Source organism: Schistocerca gregaria, chromosome 3, assembly GCF_023897955.1.
Source record: "Schistocerca gregaria isolate iqSchGreg1 chromosome 3, iqSchGreg1.2, whole genome shotgun sequence".
NCBI classification, from domain to species: Eukaryota; Metazoa; Arthropoda; class Insecta; order Orthoptera; family Acrididae; genus Schistocerca; species Schistocerca gregaria.
The window spans coordinates 723,594,826-723,614,874 of NC_064922.1; the positions used below are offsets into that span (position 1 = coordinate 723,594,826).

At 42.0% G+C, this 20,049-nt stretch overlaps 1 protein-coding gene across 1 annotated transcript in view; it reads left to right on the forward strand.

The window, feature by feature from the left end:
* LOC126354542 (testis-expressed protein 47-like) overlaps positions 1–20,049 on the forward strand; it is a 119,700-nt gene that overhangs the window by 10,948 nt on the left and 88,703 nt on the right. Inside the window, exon 2 of the mRNA XM_050004273.1 lies at positions 14,472–14,642. Within this exon, the coding sequence (XP_049860230.1) occupies positions 14,472–14,642 (171 nt within the window). The remainder of the gene's footprint in view (positions 1–14,471; positions 14,643–20,049) is intronic.

Sequence of the window (20,049 nt, forward strand, 5' to 3'; positions counted from 1 at the left end):
GTCTCCAAATAACAACTACAGTGCTAACATTAAACTACAATAGATAGGTAATTACGCTGCTTATTTTTAACTTACTATAATGCTGCTGGTCGAATCAAAATCGGTATTCCTGTTCTTTCTTGTTACAAACTTATCCACAATTAGAAACTATCACAACAGCACGCAGCAAAAAACAAAGGCCAGTCCTTACATTAATTTCAGCTGCAAGTAAGTAATGGACTGATTAACAAAACAACGCGGTCCTTTGTTCACGATTGCGTATAGACCGCAGATCCGGTTCATCCAACATATTGGACTGGAATCCATGCAACCGGCTGTTATATCCAATGACATACCGCCTTTTAGCAATGTTTCATTCTGGCGGACAACGAATGCACGATACTTGGTTCCGAGCTTTTTAAATCTATTGTTTCAGTTACACGTTCACCCGACGATGTGGATTTTAGTGCCATGAAACGGGTAGTGATCTAAAAATGAAGGACTACACACAGCTGAAGCAGCTTATGAATACACAAGATAAAACCAAAGTATTTTCAATTTCGCAACATGGCAAAGTTCGTCGTGTGTAATTTCATTTAGGTGGTAGGGGTGGGGAGGGGGCTGACGCCGCACCTCCTTACCCCATTATCTACATCTATGCCAGTAACATGTCAATATCTACGAGATCTGTTCAAAAAATGCCGGCACATTCGTAGTTTCACGCCAATGGTGTGTTGGAGCGAAATGCGGTTGGCATCCCTGCACACGGCTGTTTAATATGTAACTGCCGGAACTATTCGTTGTTGTATGCCTGTTAGTCATTGTTCACTGTTGTACTTAGTAGAACGTTGTGTGGCACAGTTCGCGAAATCCGAGATGGCAGTCTGTGGAGCAAGACGTCTGCATTAAGTCTTGCGTGAAATTCAAGAAAACCTTTACAGACACACCAAATGATGGAGGAAGCCTACGGTGATGACTGCTTAAGCTACACTCGGTGTTACGAATGGTCCACATTGTTTGAAAATGGCCGGACGGAAGTTAAAGATGACCCTTGTTCAGGACCCCGTTCTTCTACCGCCGACGCTCATGCCAGGAACGTCAACGAAATTGTGCGTGCTCATCGAGACTGACTGTTCGAGAGATTGATAAGAATGTAACATTTCACTTGGATCATGTCACGAAAACCTGACACAACATCTTGGAATGCATTGTTTTGCCGCCAAATTCGTCCCACGGCTCATGTGTAAAGGTCAGAAAGACCTTCGCTTCGCTAGCTGTGAAGAGCTTTTGGACCGTGCAAATGAGAATGAGATGTTCCTTAAGAGGATCATAACTGGTGATGAGACGTGAGACTACGGTTATGGTACTGAGAACAAGATTCAGTCTTCATAGTGGGTCGGGAAAGGCTCTCCAAGATCGAAAAAGCTCATAAGGTCAGGTCAAACGTCGAAGTCATGCAAATAGTTTCCTTTGACTTTGAAGGATTAGTTCATCATGAATTCGCGCCAAAGGACAAACTGCTAATCAATGGTACCATCAGGACGCGTTGCGACGCCTGTGAGAAAATGTGAGCAGAAAAGGGTCTGAAATGTGGCGAGACGATTCGTGGTTCCTGCATCACGATAGCGCACCCTTATCTGTTGATGCGGGACTGTTGCGCAAAAAACGAAATCAGTGTGCTGCCTCATCTTCTGTAATCTCCAGGCCTGGTCTCTGAGGATTTTTTTTTATTTCCAAAGTTGGAAACTCTGTCGAAAGGACGAAGATTTGCAAAGATAGACGAGATAAAAGAAAATCCGCAGACGGCGTTCGTGTGATCCAGCAGAAGCGTGACAAGACTGATTCCGGAAGTGGAAAGTCGAGGCCTATGAGGGAGGTGTATCAATTGTAGAGCAGAGTATTTCGAAGGAAACCATACACAATAAGTAAAAGGTAAGTATAGAAAAATTTTGTGGACAGAGTTCTGGATACGGCACTGGTAAGTATAAATGCTTAGTAGCATTGTACTGCATCGATGTAAGTTACCTCACTGCAGTCTTCCATACGAAGATTGACGTGAGTCTGTATATTCATAGTCTCGGTCAAAGCTCGGAGTGCGGCTGTTTAAAAAGGCGCCTGGCCAGTCAGAGTCACAGACAGTGAGGTCATGTGAATACAGTGTCCTCTGGTGACATGTACGCATCGTGACGAATTCCTCCCTCACCCCCCCCCCCCCCTACCCTTCGCCCCACACCCCTTAGAGAGAGCGAGCGAAGGAAGACGGAGCGTATCCAGCGGTGCATTAGCTGGAGTTTTAAATGTGCCATCTTCCGCGTAGCATGCCTAGTGCCGTCGACAAAGGTGCCATCGATGCTGCAGTCCTCCCCCCCCCCCCCCCCCCCCCCCTACACACACACACAAATGCTGGCGCACCGTCGACACACAGTTTGGGTGCCAGCAATGGTAAGGACGAGGTCTGTACCATCGCAGATGAGTTTGGTTGTGACACAAAGACGAACCACTGGGAACATCTCCAAAAAACTGGAGGTATGATCCCTGTCCAATGGCAAAGGTGGGTGTAGCAATTGCGCAGCTGAAGCTGATGCAGGCTTGATGTCCGTGACTGTAGAGTGGTGGCTGCAGCGGGTGAGAATTGGAAATTTGTGATAAGTTCCTATGGGACCAAATTGATGAGGGCATCGGTCCCTAGGCCTACACACTATTTAATCTAACTTAAACTAACTTACGCTAAGGACAACACACACACACCCATGCCTGAGGGAGGACTCGAACCTCCGACGGGGCAGCAGGTGGGGAAACTGCTGTGGAGATGACAGTGGCTGTGTAGGCAGCTGAGGTTGATCTCCATGACAGAGTCATCGGAAGACTCTTGCACCCAGACGTCAGGCACTGGCAAGAGCTTCTGGGAGTTGGTAGGCTGGGTTACAGGCAGTCTGTCAGAAAAAATCAATGCAAGATCACTATAATCGCAGTAACGAAGTTAATTTTGATGCTGTCTGTGGGTGACCGATACAATGATGTATAATAATGGTATAATGAGCATAATAATGGTATAATGAGCACAGCCAGATTCTGAGTGATGACGATGGGTTCTTGGGTTTGAGGCTTGTTACAGATACAATAGAAATCGTTATCCTCCGTGTGGATCTTCGTTGCGAGGACCATGTAAGAATTGTGCTGGCGAAGCGTAATGAGCAGGCAGAGTGTGACATGTGCTCAGAAATAACAACAAAGCATTTTCCATTGAGAGCAGAACATGAAGTTTGAGCACCAGAGTTCTGTTCGATTGAGGAAATAACAGCGCCATTTGAATATTTTGAATTCCATTTAGTTAGCAAAATTGGTGAAATCTCAACGAAGAAAACTGTCGACCACTTTCTAAAACAATTGATTGTGGCAAACCACCTAAACAAAATACAGACATGAGTGGATTGATAGTGCTAGAGTGAGTAGTCGCATGCATTGAAATGACTAAAAGGATATTTTCTGTATGAATTAATAATAGTGAGTCATCGTGTGTTCCATAAATGACTAGCAAAATCAGTATTAATATGTTGCCAAGGTCTGTCAGGTCGAGGCCTATAAAAGAACACTTGGCATGGCACTGTCTGGTTCCGCGCACTTGTGTGACAGTAGATGGCCATACCTTTTATCTGTTTATGAAACTCGAGCCACAAACAATGCTGGAACGCTAACTGGTTATTTCTAACGTTTCCCCAGTATCCTCTTTGTAATAGGTTCAACACATGAACGAAAATGTGGGTAACAGGAATCGCGTTTGTTGTTTAGGATAATTAAGAGCCGGCCGTTGTGACCGAGCGGTTCTAGGCGCTTCAGTCCGGAACAGCGCGACTGCTGCGGTCGCAGGTTCGAATCCTGCCTTGGGCATGGATGTGTGTGATGTCCTTAGGTTAGTTAGATTTAAGTAGTTCTAAGTTCCAGGCGACTGATGACCTTAGCAGTTAAGTCGCATATTGCTCAGAGCCATTTGAACCAACACCCAACACTGCATACACTTGGCTGCAGTATAACTGTCATACAGGGTATCCAATCTCCACAAGAACGGTCCTACTACACATCTTAATTTGCATCTTGGTGATATTTCATTCAGTTCTACACAGTATCTCTACTCTCTGTGTAGACTGATGACCTCAGATGTCCCATAGAGCTCACACCCATTTGAACCATTTGTTAATGTAAGAAAATAACACCATTCTTAAGAGAAAGACTTTTGTGTTGTGCATGCTATCTGCGAACTACTGCATCTGAGATTGATTTCGGATTATGAGGCCAACCCATCATGTAGCACTTGAGCAATCCTGGTGCGATCCTCCAAGAATCATTGGCAAAGCTTGCAGTGCTTGCGAATCAATTTGAGTACAAGAAACTTCTGATGCATCGATATTGGTATCATTTCCCATAGGTAAGCGAGACAGAGTATTTGTGTTTGCATGGCGTGCCGTAGCGCGATAAAGACGTCATATTGACAGTTGGAAAGAAGTTGTGACTAATGTTGCATGCAGCTTCTGTGCTGTGCGATCAGGTACATCTTTCGCCAGATGAAACACAACTGGCTGCAGTTGACTGAGGCCTTGTTCAGCGTCTTAGACGCAAACGTTCCGTAATCTTCTGTGTTGCCAACATTGTGAGATAAAACTACCACTATTCCATGTGATGATGCATCAGCTACAAGCACTGCTGGATTTTGCCGATGAAAATGCATAAGACATGGGCGACGAAGCAAAGCTTGTTTCAGATTCTGAAACGGTTGTTTGCATTCTCCAGTCCAATTAAAACGAATCTTTTTATGTTGGAAGTAATACAAAGCCGATTCTGTTTTCACTGCGTTCGTAATGAATTTGACGTAGTTTGTCAGTTTGCCAGGAACAGCTGGGAGTTCTCGTACATTTATATGAGAAGTTAATCTCAGTATGACCTCCAAATGCTTAGTTGAGGGATGTCAATGACATGTCCCAAGTACTCGATTTCAGTACTGAAAAATAAATATTTCTCTAATTTACACTTGAGTCCTACGTCGATTAACACATGAAAAAGAGCCTATAAATTTTTGAGATGCTGTTCTGATATTTGTCCGTATATAACGATATGATCTGAACAATTTGAAACGAATGGGACTTTGGAACGTCACTTGTTCAAGAAAGAGTTGAAATAATGCAGTACCAAGGCGCTTCAGAAGGTAAGCAAGTCCAGGTGCCTATTAACTACCACAATTCTTTGCGTTCCATCCATGGAAAGTTGAAGAGAAGTATCGGCTGAATCAGCTCTTGAAAAGAATTGTCCACCTGTTAGATCATCCATAAATTAATTAATCTCTGGAATTAATCACTATTTGAGTATTAACTGCCGCTTTAAACTCTACACGAAGTCTGATCTTCTCGTTCGGTTTTCTTCTGAGCTCAGGTGGAGATACCCATTGACTTGTAGAAACGGTTTTCAGGTCTCCTGTTTGTTCAAATCTGTTTACTGCAGAACCAACTTCATCGTGAATAGTGTGGGGTACCAGAAGAGCACGATAAAACTTTGGTATCGTGTTGTCCTTAAGTGTAATGCGCACATGAAAATCCTTCATATGTCGCAGTTGAACAAATGTCCTTATTTTTCACGCAACTGATGAATACCGGCATAGTAATGTTGCTTATCAGTAGCATGCACTCTGCCCGTGCTTGGCTGAAAGGGGCGGAGAGGTGGTGACCTAAAATTCCTGGTCACCGTTCATTGTGCCAATATCCTGGTTTAAATAATAAACCTCGCCGCAGTGTCTCATGAAAAGAGGGCATGTGACACTATTGATGGTGATCCGTCCGTCGGATGAGAACATCATGCTTGGCAGTCTACCTGGTGCTACTCGCGAGAAGTGACGCGCTGATAACCTTGGCATTGACCGCCCGTACCTGCACGCTATGTGCCGTTACCGGGTCATCTTTCTTCTCTCATCATCATCACCATTATCAAAATCACCATTATCATCACACAGCACAAACATTATATTACACACACACACACACACATACACACACACACACACACACACACACACACAATACATACGTGCTGCATAGCATTACAAATATTGTAGTGGAGCATGTTGCAAATAGGTAAACAAATAAAAAATTCGAGTGTAAGTCAGTTATTACACGCAAAGTAGTTATAAAATTTTATTGTAATCAAATAGTAAACTAACAAGAACATCGTTCATCGACAAAATCTCCTTGCGTTTCAATGCACTTGGTTCATCATTGTACAAGCTTCCTGATGCCGTCATAGAAGAAGGTTCTCGGTTGAGTTGCGAGCCAGGAATGGACTGCTTCTTTCACTGCTTCGTCCGAGGCAAATCGCAAGCCTCTTAATGCCTGTTTGAGTGGAACAAACAAGTGACAGTCAGAAGGAGCAAGATCGGGACTATGTGGAGGATGATCCAGTATTTCAAATTTGAGTTTCTGGAGCGTTTCAGGAGTGTGGGCAGCAGTGTGTGGACTGGCATTGTCGTGCAACAACACACCTTTTGGTAGCAATCCTTGGCGTTAGCTTAGAATTGCATCCTTTATCCTGGCAGTAAGCATCTCACTGTAACGTACACTGTTCATTTTTGTGTCTCTTTCCCCGTAATGTCCCAATACTGTACCTTGTGCGTCCCAAAAAACCGTAAGCATCAGTTTTCCTGCAGACGGTTGGGTCTTGAACTTTTTCTTGCACGGCGAATTTGAATGTTTCTCTTCCATACTCTTCCGTTTACTCTCCAGCTCGTAATGATGTCCAAGTGCGTTTGTTTATGCAATTGTGTGACTTGTTTTGGGACCCAGCCTGCACAAATTTCATGAAAGCAAGTCTGTTGTGGATGATTTCGTAGGCAGAACCGTGACTAATATGCAGACGATGTGCCACTGCATCAATAGTTAATCGTCTGTCTAAGAGAATCATTTCATGTGAACGCTCAATGGTTTCTTCATTTGTGGCGGTAAACGGTCGTCCGATTCCTTCATCGTGAGTAGCACTTGTGCGACCATTTCGAATTTTTTCAATCCATTCGAAGACACTCCGTCCTGGCAAAACAACGTTCCCGTACTAACCGAAAGTCTTCGGCGAATTTCGGCCCCTGACGCCTACCGACCACAAAAAACGGATCACTGAACGTTGCACTTCTTTGGTGCAAATAGACAGCGGAGCAGCCATGATTAACAGCATGGCAGCGTAAACGAAACTAACGTAGCAGTTTGAAAATTGCGAAGATATAACAACAAATAAACAAAGCATGCGTCATCAACGTAAAATGACAGTACTACCAAAATAAACAAAAATATAACAAAATTGCGGATAGTAATTGACGTACCCTCGTAGCATGCACATTGTTCTGACTATCGAAACCAAAAAAATCAAAAGTATCCACTTCAAAAATATTGGGACTAGAACGGGACTGAACTACTGTGAAAAGCACTGATATAGTCGTATACAGTATCTGTATTTTATTTGCACTTCAAAAATATTGGGACTAGAACGAGACTGAACTACTGTGAAAAGCACTGATATAGTCGTATACAGTATCTGTATTTTATTTGCAAAGAACAGAGGTACTTTCGCCATTGTAGGCCTATGGCTCAGGTGTAGTTTTTGTAGTTGAGGGTTTCCTAATAGCTCAGAAGTAATTTGGCTAATCAGTGTGATTGAAGTACCAGTATCGAACTGAAAAGGTACACATTAAAAGCAGATGTGCAGAGACATGAACAGTTTGTGGTTTGTCCTCTGAATTTGATTATCTGATCTGGCTTTTGGAAGACTGTCTTTGTTTGAATTGTGACTGACGAAGCGTTTAGCTGTATATTTAGTAGAGAAGAGGTGATCAGAACGAGACATGTTTTGCACTGTGTGTTTAACTATGCGATTCCATTGCTTCCATCCACAGTTGCTGTGTAAATTGCCAGCAGAAGTGGATTCGGATTCAGAATGAGAGATCATGTTTATTTCCATTTTCTCAACTCGATGTTTGTGTGAAATACAATTTAATTTTTATTCATTTTGCAAGCACATCTGTTGTGTGTGTTCTGATTTATGGTAGATTTGATATTCCACAGGGTGGAGGAACTAATTTTCAGGGTCATGTGCCACACAACTTTTCACACAAGACTTAGGAAGGTTTGACTACCCGAGGTCGCAGCTAAGAATATCACATTGTATTTGGGATGTTGCCTGTCCCGGCAGTTGTTGCCGCACTATGTAAAAGTAGGGCTACTGCGAACTATCTGCTGCCAGTGTTGCAACAACAAGCACATTAAACTGAAGCTCACTGAAGGCTTGAACTTCCAGAGTTTCGATTGCTTTAAACTCGTAAATGAAACCAGGATTGCAATGCTTTAGAGTCTTAGTTCGTATTCTGTTATAAGCAAGGGTTTGAATGACGGCATCGTGAAGCATTTTATTTTGAAATGTAGATCTACAAGTGCAGTTAAATTTACTTCTTAGCCGAGCACTTTGGTTCAGAGATCCATTGCTTGTAAGATCGATTATTATGATGAAGTATACGAACAAGTTTGAAACAAACAGCAGCTACATGAATCTGAGCTTTGAAGAAGCCATCCAGTTTTCGAACAATGTCTATAACGGGGCCCTAACTGAGGAAACAGCTTTCTACACAACTTAGAAGTACATCCCTAACCACGAAAAAAGGGAAGAGCATTGTGATTCACCTGATATGTTATATGCTGCGAAGTACTGCTCGAGCTTCAGACAGCACTATTACGACAGCTGTGCTGCCGAAATATGTGAACGGCAACCAGCACAAAGCACAAAGCATGTGGCACATGACAAGCAGATATTCTGTTAGGCCAAATTATTGCAATGGTATGGTGCACACACCAGTGAAAGACAAACCAGTTTGAGATGGGCTATAGTACCGTGTAGACACGTATTCTGGGTTTGGTGCACAAGCCATGGACTATGTGGGTTGAGCTTAACGTGGTCTCCAGATGTGTTTGGGTTTATTTAGCGCTGTCCACTCGTTTCGCTTTCATTCCACCAAATGCACAAAGTGCATTGTGCCTGGTGGTTCACAAAGTAAGTTTGCTTCATTCCGGACTTACATCCATTGTTATTGCGTTGATTGGACGACATGCTCATATCACTGAGGGCTCCATATCCTCAAGGAACACACCTGCGCGAACATCATTTATCGCATTCGCCAGCTAGTAGACATTATAAATAGATTTCATTTGCCATTTACTTGTTTACTCTTTTGTGCGGAGTAAATGTATTTATGGCAAACATGTACTTCATCGAGTTCAGTCGCCATACCATCACTTTATCCTTGTCCCTCAACACAGTGCAAGTGTACAGCAGTAAAGCCAGTTCACCGTGCAACTGTCATGTGAGAAGCAATATTAGCATGTTCCGTCTTCACTGGTGATCCAGACATGATCTGTGCATAATACTTGGTGACGAACTTTTGTTGATGTGTGTGACATGGAACCCTGAGTAGACAAACCATCAAGTCTTTTGTATGAACATTTTTTCTGTGTTTGCTTCGATCACAAACCTAATCCAAAATCTGTTTGGCCAGAAGGCAACACTCAGTAAGCAGGTTGACCAGTTGGCTCAGGCACGGGCAGAGGGCAGCAGGTGCCATAGCTGCAGCCGATCGAGCTATCAGCGACCTGGCTCGTGCAACCAGCAATGCAGCACCAGCCTACCTAGCAGCACTCCACTGACATCAGAGCAGCCATCGAGCAGCTCCTGATGGTACCATGCTCACTTCAGCACTGATGCAGCAAAGTGTCAGTCATCCTGCATGCACCCAAATGCTGCATCCGGGTCTAAGTGCCTCAAGTGTCAGTGTTATTTCTAAGCATCTCTTTGTTGCAGAATAGACTGGCAGTGTCGAATATCTTTTCAACATGAATTCATACCTGTCGATATTCCTGCAAGCCCTGCAGAGTGACTGCAGGACTGCTGACAGCTGTCTTGTTACTGCTGCAAATAATTAATCCATAAAAATGTACGTCACACATAACTGAAATTTGGATCTTGGACAACACTGCGTATTTGTGTGGACCTTCTATTGCGGCTGAGCCTTCTCTGGCCGCTGCGGATTTTCTCATCTCCAACAAGTTACTAGCCAATATTGCAAACACCCAGCTGACTGATTCGACAGCAAGTTTGAAGATAGCAGGACAGTGACAGCAGGATGCTTTCTTCAGTATAAAACCTGTGAAGTGCTTTGGACCATAAGTAGACATTATGGACAAATTTCTGAAACTCACTCGCCCGCCTGGTGCACTGAGGAAAGTCAAATGTTCGACAGTCCACCACACTGTGACTGTACCCACCCCACACCTCATGCTGTCCACATCTGTTTGTTTGTGCCCAGGCGACTCACAGTAGTGAAGGTTGAGTTTGATGTCCTGCTGCAACAGGGCGTTATTCGACCATCAAGTAGAAAATTTCCTCTGCCTTGCACTTAGGTCCAAAGAAGGACAGGTCATGGCCATGTGGGACAGTCTTGCCTAAATGCACAAACGGTGCTAGACCGATATCAGGTAATGCATTTGCAGTATTTAAGCCATAACTCGGCAGCCTCGGGGTGCCTGATGAGATACTTAATACAGCCATCATCATGCCCCTTGCACTTCTTGAGAGCACGTACATGCTGTTCAGTCTTCAGAATGGTGCCCAGACCTGGCAGCGTTTCCTGGGTGGCGTCTTGTGAAGGTTGTATTTTCAGAGTTGCCTGGACTCCATAACTGACACCTAATGACCATCTTCCAGTGCCTCGCTGAAGGGGGATTATTATTAATCCCATGAAATGCATATTCAGGGCACCAGGAGTAGAATTTCTCAGGCATTTAACCACCCAAAGTGGATCCACACTGTTGCCAAAGAAGTTGCAGATGATAGTGAACATGACATGCCCACAGATATACAAAGAATTGTAGCACTACCTCAGCATGGCAAACTTTTGTTGACGCTGCTACTCTATAACCCTTGATGGCAGCTGTACATGGATCCACCCCCAAAGGAAGGACTTCAGAGATATGGACTGATGTGCTGGAGAAAAGCATTACTGAGTCTACACAGAGCCTTGCAGGAGTGATGCTGCTTGATGACTCGTGTGTAATTCTTAATTAACTATGGTTGTAGACATCAGCCACACTGCCATTGATGCAGTGCTTCAACAATATGTTAGCAGCTACTTGGTTTCTTTCTCCCATAAGCTATCGGAGTATCAATGTGGTTGGAGTGCTTACAACTTTGAAATACTTGTGGTGTATAAGGTGGTGAAATACTTCTGCCCATCTGTGGAAACCTGTCCCTTCATGATTTTAACCAACCACAAGCTGATAACTCATGCATTTTAGAACAAATGTAATAAGCGTTCTCTATGTCAATTCTGGCAGTTGGAGTGTCGCAGTTCTCCATGGGCATCCACCGTATTTCAGGAATAGACAGCATTGTTGCTAACTGCTTGTTCCACTCTTGTACCATTATCTCTCCTCCTGTGGACTTTGAGAACGTTACCGAAAGACAGGAGAGTGATGAGTAACTGGACAATTTCTGTCAGGACACCTCCAGTGGCTTTTGGGTTGAGCTAGTGCCCATTACAAGCTCTGCCCACAAGATTTGCCATGAAGTTTGAACAGGTTCGCAACACCTGTTTCTTCTTGAGGGATTCTGGTGCAATGCTTTCAACCAGATTCATAGTCTGTCACACCCCAGCATCAATATCTCTGTTTCAATTGTGGCCATGCATTTTGTCTGGCCAGGGCTATGGAAAGATGACCACCAGTGTCTGCCAGCACACCGAAGTTGGAAGGCACACTCGTGCACCTGTTGACATCTTCTCCAATGCAACACACCACATCTAGTCTGTGTAGACATCGTGTGTCTTGATGAACTGCATAGCTGGCTGTTCAAAAGAAATAATAACTGCTTTACAGACAGTGTGAACCTACACTTTACAGTTACTAAAACGTGAGAGTGCACCTCTTAAATACAAAGATGCACAGGGATTTTAAGAATTACATTATGAAAAGTCAGCAAATGCTAAATATATAACTAGCTGCTCAGTTGGAACACCAAAGGCAGCAGCCAGAAACTGACTGGCTCACTGGGCTGAAACGAACTATTGCTGGCCCTTTGAAACAAGCAAACAACTCCTCTACAGAATACATGAAACTATGGTTCACATTACTAAAACGTGAGATTACACCTCTTAAATATAAAAATACACACAGAATTTAAGAATTAAGCTAAAAAGCATAGAAAAAGCTAAATGAGTAACTTATTCTTCTACTGGTGCATCACAGGTGGCAGTCAAAAATGAGCTGCTACTGGCCCTTCAAAACAAACAAATGACGGTTACTTCACAGACTTGGCAGATCTACATTTTACAGTTTCTCAAATGTGAGAGATTACATCTTAAATGCGAAAAAATGCACAGAATTTAAGTATTAAAATAAGAAAACGCACAGGAAAAGGTGTATATGTAACTTTATGCTCTGCTGCTGAGCCACAGGTGACAGCCAAGAACCTGTCTAGGCAGAAACAAATGCTGATGGCTTGGATAATAAACTGATGGCCACACTGAACAATCCTATTGTTGGTAAGTTGCTGAAGTTTTTGTCCAAAAATGCAGAAGATACACACATTAAGTTTGACAAAGATTGTATTGTAACAGCAGTCACATTGTTATTTGAATGTTACTTTTATATCCCCCACTTTCTTGTGATGACTACTTAGTACGCAGTTGATCTCCCCAGCTCATTAAATGTCAAGTCTAGACCTTCTGCGGAGGCACTTAGTAAAATCTTCTTTTGGCTGGAAATTCCCTCAATTTTATTTGATGTTATAATGAGAGCCAATCTTAAGAAACATTGATTATTTGGAAAGATTGTATAGCTGCTTGTTGATTTTCCATTTCTGGTTTATGGTTTATGGTTTTGGAGTTTTCAGTGAGATGCATTCAGTATACTCCCGTATTAATTAGTGCATCTCAGAAACATTTTCACCATGTGTTTTTTGTTGGAAGTCAGGAAAGCCCTGTAGCCTCTGACTGGCTGTACCTGAAAAGATTCTGTGGAGTTCAAACCATCTTTCACGCTGAGATTTTACATTTTGTCAATAGTTTTGTCCCCAAGTAAAGTACCTAAGTGGTTAAGAGAGTAGATCTGCATTCCAGCTTATGATTTATGTGGTTTTATTGAGTACTTAAGGTGGATGTTAGGAGTTGTCTTCAAAAAAGAGTGGCATTTCAGCTCCCAATCATTGTTTATTTCTATCTTGTTAACCATCTGTTAATGACTTTGTCACTGACAAGGTATTAAACCCTGATCTTTTGCTCGTTTTACAATTTTCTCATGTCTGTATGTCATATGGTTAAAAAAGCGAGTAAATTATTGTATTATTTGCATTTTAATTATGTAAGTGAAGCCTCCTAATAGGCTGACCCATTAAAAGTGTGAACATCTTTGATGAATACAAATAGAAATTAGGGGTTGGATTCTATTACGAACCATGTCCTCAGTGACCAAAATATCAGTATTTTAAACAAGAAAGTTGGCAGCATCAGTTGTAAGGGGTTTGAAATCATTTATTACTCTAAATTTTGTTTGTTAACTGCTATGGTTCTTCTGTATTGACACCACATGAAATTGTAATATGTGCTTTTATTGCATTAGTCATTGAGAATTTAATATTTGCACTGTAGATAATCACACAGTGAATGAAATCAATTTGCTGTAATAATCGATTTCAAACCTCTTATGACCAATACTGCCAGTTTTCTTGTTTAGAATAGAAATTATCTAACAGTTACACTTATCTGAAGAATGAAAATATAGTTCCAAAAATTTGTGATATATTTTAATTATCCACATAACTCGTTACCAAACTATGATCCTTCAAATTTACAGTGCATTCCTTGCCTTCTCTACATTGTGTAGTTTCTCAAGATGTCAGAATTCTAACTGATACGTTACTTTTTTATCATAGCACATTAAAGCAAACAACTATACAAATTAATCTTGATACTCAGTAGCATTAAACATTGTTATCAAAGTCACTACAATTAAATGCTAGAAATATGTGGTGAGTGAGGTACCTCTTGTAGTGTATTGTCCAACACAAGTAATGGACATCCATGATACTGTTAAATTATTGTTTAATTTTTTCTTTAGTTTCTCATTTTCCATGAACTCTCTGGTTGTAGAATACTTCCACTTAATTTTATAAAATTTTATATCAGTTATTATAAGTACTGTGTGAAAGTCCTCTCTCACTATAAATTAGTTTGTCATTCTTTGTTTTTACTATACATGAAATACTTTGTCCATAAAAATATAGCCAATAAATAAAAACCTAGTGAATATAAAAATAAAGGAAAATCATTTACAGCTAAAATGAAGGATAATATAGTTTTGGTTGTGTAATTTGTAATTAATCATTTCTTTTATAGAAACTTCATTGAAAAGTAATTTAAATAATTGCAGAGGACCTTTCTACATCGTTTGATTTATATTGGGCGCCATACCTTTGAAGAGCAGCAAGCTGTTACACAATTCTATGAGACAACAATAAAAGTAATTAATGATGGATACTGTGATGAGCCACTTACTGGATTGTTCCTGTGGTACAATGAATATTTCGTCCATTCTCTTGAGGTGAGCCCAAAATAGTGATAGTAATGTCACTAGACAAAATATTAGTCACCCTTAACGTGCACACTGGTCATGTCATGTGACTGATGTAAGTCACAGCAGTGAAGTGGTTTGCGTGTGCCAGCTGGTTATTTAGAATCACGGAGTAAGGTAGGTCGAGGTGGAGATATGATACAATGGCAGAAAATGAGCTATTATGTTTGGATATTCCGATTCCCGGCGGGGTCAGGGATTTTTCACATGCCTCGTGATGACTGGGTGTTTGTGTCGTCTTCATCATTATCATCAATCATCCCCATTACGGTCGGAGGAAGGCAATGGCAAACCACCTCCACTAGGACCTTGCCTAGTATGGCGGCGCGGGTCTCCCGCGTCGCTCCCCTACGCTCGGTAAACGGAGTATGGGACTCATCATCATCATCATTCATAAGACTGTATGTGAATTAAGTAGTCCAGTTTGTAGTTGTATGAATGTGTACTGTTGATCACATCTACAAGGAAAGATGTTGCACTCACATCCATGAACCAAAGTGTAAGAACAGTGTCATAAAATGATTTTGAGAGGGACTGGAGATTAGTGTCTCATGTTCTCAGTGATAATAGTTTTAAAACCCTTCAGAAATTGCTGTGGTCAGTGAATGCAGGCCCATTCAACCAGTTGGTGAGGGAACATTGCAAAGAGCTGCATGCCGTGCACATTCAGTGTAAGGTGCCTCATAAAGGCCATTGTTCACAGTAGAGCATAGAGCTTCACTTCCTCAATGACCAAAACCACACAGTATCTGACAGTTGCTGACTGGTGTGTAGTATGGGCTTATGAGTCTTTATTTGTTCTATTTTCAAATAACTTAGGGTGTCAAGTGCAGTTATCCCAAATGAGGAGTTTAACCTGCAGTGTGTGTAGTTCTGTGATACTTTTGGGGTGTTTTTCATACCATGACATAGGCCTATTAATGTAAGTTATCATGAACATCAACTAGGACATTTATATCAGTATTATTGGTGATGACGTGTTGCCTTTTCTTCTACATATTTGTGATGAACATTCTGTTGACTATCCAGTTTTCCAAGATGACTACAGCATTTTTCACAGGGCCAAACATACACGTTCCTGATTTAAGAAACATTGAGGCCCTACATTGCAACTTGACTGATTGACTAAATCATCAGATACCAAAGAACATTTGGAACAGTAGCTGAAACATAGCAGTCCCTGCACTCTGGTGCTTCTACCATATCTAATTATTAATAAGTGCCTTCAGCTGCGTATGGCAAACATGTAGAAACTTGTGGGTTTTCTATCTCACCAAATTGACACCATTATCCAGGTGGGAAGTGTCAATGCAGGGTTTTAGCAGGATTTGTGCAGGGCATGACTAATGGTTTTTTCAGTGTGCTAATGAAAGTATCTGTGAGTTGAGAAGTGTATTATATTAAATGGTAATATTGAGTCATGAAATCTGTAAGATCACCATCACAAGGAAAAGATCTATGTTTTACAACTAATTTATCTTATAGCATATTGATTTGTACTATTTGTTATCTGTAGATTAGGCCCTGTTGACAAAAGGGTGCTGGATACATACACTTCTATCACATTAACTTTATAGGAGACTATATAAGAAATTATAAGATACCAAGAAAAAAAAAATACTCATATCTTCCTAAGGTTTGAATCTTCGATCATCCATGACATACATTTTCCAGCACAATTATTAACACTATTTGCATGTAGCTGATTGATGTATGGTGCATAGACACATGTGATAATAAAAATACTCCAGACTTTGTGAAACACAATCCCTGGCACACCAACACACAGATATGCAGTTGCATTACACAATAGATAGGCTAATATTGACTGTTTGTGTATAGTTGTCCAGCCTGAAAGTGGTAGAGAAGGAGGAATAGATGTAAAAACTGGAAGGTGAGTTGTATAGCATGAAGAGCGAATGTTTACTAATCTTCCAACACTATCACTTACATACCTTACCTTTGTGATTCCATCTGAGAATTCCAACATGCTCACCAACAGCTACTAAAAGCATAATGTTCATACTAAAGCTTGTTGATTATTCTATCCCCTTCCTGACACCAGCAGCATGTCATATACTCACCTTTTACCTGCTCTCATAGCTGCATGATACCTAACTCTATTGGTCACCCTATTGCGGCTGGTTGCAACAGTCATGACCAGTTGCTGTACCCTATCTTTAAGATCTCCATAACATTATCTTTCAAGAAGATTATGCAAGACTACATTCTGCCAGTGCTGTCCTGACTCAACTTGATATAGAGGACACTATCATGGCTAGCATGTTCTCAAATTCCCTCTCCTCTAATGACATCTGGTCGTCTCGTGCTGAGAAACTGACATGCGGCTGCTCGCACAATACAGTGATGAAGCAGCTCTGAATGCCATATGTGTCTAGCATCCAAGCCAGGTTAGGCCTATTGTTGCTGCCAGAGGTGGCAGTGCTGTATATTTTTCCTACTCTGCTGCAGACAATAAGTAAAATTTTGTTATTTGTTACCTTTCCTGGTGCTGCAATTTTAATGGACAGCAGTATAGTTCTTAGACTCCTAAGAACTATACTGCTGTCCATTACATAGCCTGCTGGTTTCTGACATGCCTGTGATCTGTAAAAGAACATTCATAAACTGGTAAAATAAGTTAAAGGTTGCCTTTGGTGACACCTGAGGTACTTTTTATTGATGTGTTTCTTCAGAATTTTCTCTCAAGATTTGGTGTGCTCTGAAGTGCGCATTTGCTACCATTCATGGAATTCACATTGATTTTGTGCTTAGATTAGAATTATCTTGTGCTCCACTGTTATGACGAGTGTAGTTAGAATCAAGTTGTTTTTACTGTCTCGCAACATTGAAACAGAAGTGTGTTATTTATATTTTGTCATGAAACATATACAAAAAACTTATGGATTAAATAATTGATCTTCAGATGATTGTACCATCATTATTCACATCCTCAAGGAAACCAATGCTATTAAATGCAAACATGCAAGTAAGTATGGAGAGAAAAAGAATTTTCAGTGCAATCTTTGGAGATTATGAATGCAACAAACTTCAAATATGAGATAAGTGTTGCCACACATGCACAGCAGTATGTGTATGGTCAACAATGAGTACATTTTTATGGAGAATGAAATTTAAATGCACAAGTGGTGTAGTTGGACATAGTTAAGTATGTTTCACTATTAGTCAATTGCCCCCAAAATACAGCGCTGAAGGAGAAGTGAATGTTGTTAATTCAGCAGAAAGCAGTTCACTGGGAATAGAAGCCAATTTAGCTCCAGGGTTTTCAAATGTTGTTTTAACTTTGGGAAGTAGGAAATAGGTGATCCAATACTTTGTTCATCATTGTCAATAACAGATTGATAAGTGATGAGATAGGTACCAAAATTTTATAGTCAATAGCAGGGACGGCTTCTGAGGTAGTGCCACTGTGCCATGGCACCACTTGTATGAAAAAGAAAGAGAAATCTGTATGAACTGCACATAGAACATGTTTTGGTGTATGTATTTTCTGATTTGAAAAGGTGCATTTTGCTGCGTGTTCTCTCGCGGTGGTTCTCTGAAACTTGGAGACAACTGCAGATTGGCACCGCATGCTCATAAGCACTGTGTGAAGGGCTCCGCTGTCTTTTTTTCCCCTTTATTGTTATCTTCTTCAAACCTTTACATAAACGTAGCTGGCAGCAGCCTATCTACACCGCTCTTCGTCCATAGAAATACATACATTAAACAGGAAGACATAAAAACAAACATACATGGAGGATAAAAACGGAAGACATTCATATTAAAATAAAAGAAGACGTTCACAGATGCACTGGTTGTAAAAAAGTTCAGCACTATACACAAACAGAGCCAAAGAGTTGCGCACGTGAACATAAGAGCATTGAAGGAGAGACATTGATGAACTAACGGGAAGAGAAACACTAGCACATTGGTGAAGAAATTTGGCACACTAAAACATACTGTTTTCACAAAAAAGTTGGGGGCCAGCCATAGGAAAGAGGGGATGGTAGGAGGGAGAGGCTGAGGATGGCAGTGGGAGAGAAGAAGGGAAGGAGAGGGGAGAGGGTATGGGGGGGTGGAAGCCCAGGAAGAGGGGGAGGAGAGAGAGAGAAGAGAGGGTAGGAAGTGAGGAGCGAGAGAGGGGAAAAGAGGGAGCCCAGCAGAAAAAAACCCAGGAGGAGGAAGGGGAGGATCAAAGCTGGTACGAGAGGTAGATAGAGGGGATGAGGGCATCATCAGGGAGGGGGAGTTGGCAGAAGCCACCTTGGGCAAGGGCATGGAGTGTGATAAGATAGAGAGTGGGTGGGAAGGCAGAGTCATTGGCGTATTGGAAAAGGTGGATGGGGGGTGAAGGTGGCGGCATGTCCACCGTTTATAGAAGGTAGAGAAGAGGGAAGAGGACAGAACCTTTGGGCCACCGGTGGAGGGGTGGAAAGTGTAGGAAACCGTGTTATGGATGGTGACACAGGAAGGATAGTGAGAAAGGAAGGAGGTGATCAGATGGATGTAGTTAAGAGGAAGGGTGAAGGTTTGGAGCTTGAAGAGGAGACTGGAATGCCATACACGGTCGTAGACATGCTCTAGGTCGATAGAAAGGAAGATGGTGGAGTGAAGGAATTTAGAGGGAAGGAGGTGGTGCTGGTGGAGATGCCGGTGGATGTTTTGGGTGAGGCTGGATTCCAGGACCTTACTGAAGACTGAGGTAAGGCTGACGGGTGATTAGGATGAGACAGTGGAAGGCCGTTTGTCTGGTTTGAGGAACATCAGGATCCGAGAGGTTTTCCACAGCTCGGGGTAGAAGCCAGTGGACAAGACCACATTATATAGTCTGGCCAGGGTGGAGAGGAAGGAGGTGGGAGCCTCACAGAGATGACGGTGGGTAACATGATTGTGACTGTGAGCAGTATTGTGTTTCATGTGTAGTGCAGCTATGATATCCTGAGTTGTGATTGGGGTGTTGAGTTCAGTATGTTGAATGTTGTCCAGGTACTGGAAGCCAGGAGCAAGTGGAGAGGCAGAGGCGTCAGTTCGATCACGGACATCAGGGAAAAAGGTGTAATCGAACTGGGTATCATCTGGGATGCTAAAGATATCGGATAGGTAAGAAGGAAAATGGCTGGCCTTACTAAGGTTATCAGGAAAGGGTTGGTCATTAAGGAGGAGAGGGTAGTAGGGGGAGGGGTTTAGACCTGGTAAGGTGGCAGAAGGCTGACCAGTACTTCGATGAGTTAATACACAGGTTAGAATTAAGGCGAGTGCATGTCTGTCGCCAGTCCCGGTGTTTCTTGCCCGTGAGCAAGTTTCAGACGTGTTGTTGGAGTTGCCAATGGTGTTGTACCATGTCCTGGTCCCGTGTGTGAAAGAACGCATGGTA